Source organism: Cladophialophora immunda, assembly GCF_000835495.1.
Source record: "Cladophialophora immunda strain CBS 83496 unplaced genomic scaffold supercont1.110, whole genome shotgun sequence".
Taxonomy (NCBI): Eukaryota; Fungi; Ascomycota; class Eurotiomycetes; order Chaetothyriales; family Herpotrichiellaceae; genus Cladophialophora; species Cladophialophora immunda.
In genome coordinates this window covers 1-4,185 of record NW_015622650.1, presented here as the reverse complement: position 1 = coordinate 4,185, position 4,185 = coordinate 1, and the positions used below count along the sequence as shown (strand labels likewise).

General features: G+C 51.3%; 1 protein-coding gene across 1 annotated transcript; it reads left to right on the top strand.

Annotated features, from left to right (window-relative positions):
- Positions 1 to 2,597: 2,597 nt before the first annotated feature.
- PV07_12746 (uncharacterized protein) lies at positions 2,598 to 4,169 on the top strand (the record flags this gene model as incomplete). The annotated part of the gene is made up of 3 exons (XM_016400308.1): positions 2,598 to 3,189; positions 3,563 to 3,799; positions 3,853 to 4,169. Coding segments are annotated over exons 1-3 (732 nt in total), but the record flags the coding sequence as incomplete, so codon positions are not given.
- Between the last annotated feature and the right edge of the window lie 16 nt (positions 4,170 to 4,185).

Genomic DNA, 4,185 nt, shown 5'->3' with positions numbered 1-4,185 from the left:
CCGGGGTCGTCAGGGAATGTACTGTAGACGGCTTCGGTCGCCCCGCAAAAAGGGTGAGAAGAGATGTGGTCTTCCCACAGGACCCTTACAACGCATCATCCGGCCGGTTGCAACGGATAAACGACTCATAGCGTTACCGGTTGATCGCCAGAGGCGAACTGCTAGTTGGATGTGTTGACCCATTGAGAACTCAGCAACAGTGGCCATTGGGAGAAAGGCCAGCGAGCTGACCGCCGCGCGAAATGGTGGGCCAGGTTGCGAATGGGATTTGTCCAGTTTCTGACTCTCGACAGACTTTCTATCCCGTAGAACCCTTGCGTCACCGCCCGGAAGATAACTGTTATCCGGGCAAGACCGTCACGTAGCGCGTGAAGTGCAATTTGAATGAGTTGGCGTGACCGCAATCTGCTGCGCTTGACAGAGAGCGTGTCAATCCATTGACCACTGGTAGTCAAGACCCTCCGTAAGGGGGTACGTCCGTGGACGTCGTAGACCATGGGGTGAGCGACCATCGGAAGGCTTTCATAGGTCAGATTTTGTTCGGCGCGACGTCATTTTTGAAGAAGCAGCGGGGTGTGAGAGCACGAGTCACGTGAGCGACTTCCAGAGTGGCTTGGCCGGTCGTAAAACTGGCCGTCGTGGTGGCCGCAGATGATCGCGCGACAGGCTAGAGTGCGGCTGGCGACATCGATCAAAGTGTTTTGTTCAGCGCCCCAAATCACCACTGTCCCAACATAGTATTAGCGTTTTCGTCTGTCTACTTCCACGTCACAGAGTCTCGTCGGCACCGCGCTCGGATCATCTCAAAGACGGTGGCGAATTTATCTGCGCCACACCAGAGGAAGTTCAGGTACACTTCCGTTTTGATCGCCCAAGCGCACGAGGGACAATCCACTTGCGTAACCTCGAGTTGGTCGCGCGGTTCGAGACGTAGGCGAGCTATAGAGTCTTTTATGTGTCTCCACATAACAAGTCTGATCTCTGTCACTGTGTATCTAGTTAGACGTGCGATGTCGGATCAAAAACCTAATGTGATTGAGCCGCCGTCGGTCGCCCAGCTGGTAGACAGAGCTCAAATCATCATCAACCACGTCGAGACAAGTGATCTGTCAGCTTCTCTCAAAGAGATTAATTACAGTATTACGACTTTAGCTAGGGAATTACCCAAGCGTATTGAAGGTTGGTAGAGGAATATGCGGAGGAGTATAATGGCAGCTAGATTATTTGAACTCCCAATTCGATCGTGGATTTGGGAAATCAATGTCGCCCAGATTGAGCCTCCCGAAAACGATGTCCCCCAATGGGCCTCCGCCACCGACGCAAACCTAACTCTCAACATAGCTGACGAGGTGCCAGAGTTTATTGCCGCGACCGGTCGGCTTCTGGATTTTCCTCGATTAGTTGCAAAATGTTTCTACTACTGTACGACGAGAGTGTGTCAGGGACATCATTAACTTCTCTCGAGGCACATATATACGTCTGAATTGTATCCGGTGTACAAAAGAGTTGTCCCAAGTGGCTTTCTCGCCCGATGGTACACTACTGGCCTCAGCTTCATATGATAATACCGTTGAGCTATGGAATGTCAGCACGTGTCGAGAAGTGGAGAAGCTAGAAGGACATACAGAAAGTGTAAGGGCCGTGGCCTTCTCACCGGACGGTAAACTACTGGCTTCTGCTTCAGAAGATCGCACGTCCAGGATCTGGGATCTAAGTTTACAGTAACTTTTCTGATAACATTACGTTCAGAGAGAGGTCTGGCGCAACAATCGAATGCGTAGTATCTTGACCAACTTTTCTTGAAGCTTCTTTATTGCTGCTTGTATAGGTGCGTGTTGCGCCTGAGACAGTTGCCGTTCCACAAGCGCTTCAGGCGTTACCTGATTGCGCCTAGTGCCAGGAGAGGTCTTCCTGGCACCTAGCATTTTGTATATAGGCGATCAGATCTGGCCTGAGGACAGGCATAGGTAGACAGACCAATCCATGACCTATTCACGATCCTGCTAGTTCGACAGTGCGACCCGGCAATAGTGTTATAGCTATAGCGAACGAAGGTGTACAGTATCGAGGTGGGCAAGGACACATTTCCCAAACATGCAGAGAAGGCGCCATTTCTCGAACATTCAACTGTCCGGCCACCCTGAAGCGCCCCAGCGCCACTTCAGACGTCGAAGAGGGGATACGCCGAAATTCCCTGCAAGTTGAACGAACAATCCCATCTGTAGAGTGTTTGGAGACTAATGGTAATTTCTACAGTTTCGCAAAGATGTGAGCAAGGTTGTGTATTGGTCTGTCTACCTGTGTCTGTCCTCAGGCCAGATCTGATCGTCTATATACAAAATGCTAGGTGCCAGGAAGATCTCTCCTGAGTCCTGCGACGCCTCAATGCCTCCTGGCACTAGGCGCAATCAGGTAACGCCTGAAGCGCTTGTGGAACGGCAACTGTTCCAGGCGCAACACATATCGTCCGACTGACACATGTTGCACGTGCTGCAGCACCCCGCGTGACTTGAATTTAACTACTCGGTAGTGGGCTGGGCATCTTTTCCTAAATGGGTGTTCGATGGACACGATAATCGCAGTCAAACAATTGACATCCTCGACCTCTACGAAATAGAGGAACATAACCTTTTAACGATCCTGAAAGCGGACCTCGACTCGCGATAGATCGGCGAAGCGTCTGGCTTGCTTCCCTGCTACTTCTAACGTCTTGGGTCCTCAGGAAGGGCTCAGTTCGTCTCGGCGACTGGTGCAAGATGAAGTTGCAAAGTTCGACGTCCATTTTCCTTGGGTCAACGGAGTGCCAGTACGCATGCTGGTCGTTCCCAACTTTATCTACACATCAAAAAATGCCTCTCTCACACCGCATGCGACCCTAAACACACGCGGCCCTCGCGTCACGACGTTTCCTACCCACCGCCATTGATTTCATCGACGCTGCGCCCTACTCTGACAGAATCCGTCCTTCCTCTATCCGGCTATCTGCCCCAGAAGCACGATTTCAAAACACCATGGCGGACACTATGGCAGCAGACACACCTGCCCAAGCAGAAGAGCTTGTAGCAGCAAAGCCGGGGTTGATTCAGGCAGTTTGTGGAATAAGTGTCGCGCAGTTGAAGATGATACTAGGCATTTGCGGATTGAGGCAGACTGGAACCAAAGCTCTTCTGCAAATCAGAATGATAAATCGTACGACAACCCCTCTCCCCTCCCTTCTTCTGCCTCAGCCTGACTTCCCCTACCGACAGATATCATAGCGCTGAACGACCGGAAGGCGCTAGAGAGCATCGAGAGCTTCCTTCCCCGAACTATTAAGCAGCAGCTCACTTCAGTCCATGAGCTCCAAGAATTGATGAGAAAACGGTGTGGAACGCGTGACGAGCACACGGGATTGATTCAGGCAGTTTGTGGAACAAGTGTCGTGCAGATGAAGGAGATACTAGGCATTTGCGGATTGAGGCAGAATGGAACCAAAGCTCTTCTGCAAATCAGAATGATAAATCGTACGACAACCCCTCTCCCCTCCCTTCTTCTGTCTCAGCCTGACTTCCCTTACCGACAGATATCATAACGCTGCCTAGCCGGGAAAAGCTGGATGAAATCTGGGCGACGCTCGTCAACCGCTCAGTTCTCTCACTTAGCGCTCACAAATCCGACAACATACCCTCCAAACAGACTTTTGGCCCAATTATGGGATACCCTGTCGAGAGCAATGGAAGCGGTGCTGGCCAAATTACTTTCAAAGGCTCGCCTCTCTACACCATTGAGCAGCAGCTCACTCAAGTCCACGAGTGCCAAGGTAGTTTTGATGTCTCTCCGCCTTGAGCGATCGCAATGCTTACTAGGATCTAGCTCGAGAATCAACCAAAGACACTGCAAGGCTCATGGTTTTATTGTCCCAAGATACCATCGATAAGCTGATCAAGGATCCATCACACCGTGTCATGGTATTTTGCGCCTCAGAGAATACCGGGGCTTGCATGAGAGAACCTTCTGATGTTGCGTTTCCTGACCACGTGGAGCTGAAATGTAACGGTATGAAGGTCGAGGCGAATCTGAGAGGACTGAAGAGCCGACCTGGCTCGACCAGGCCAGCGGATATCACGAACTCCATAACGCTCACCCCCTGTCCGCAAACCGTCGAGATGACCTATGCTGGAACCACAAAGGTGCGACCGATAATTT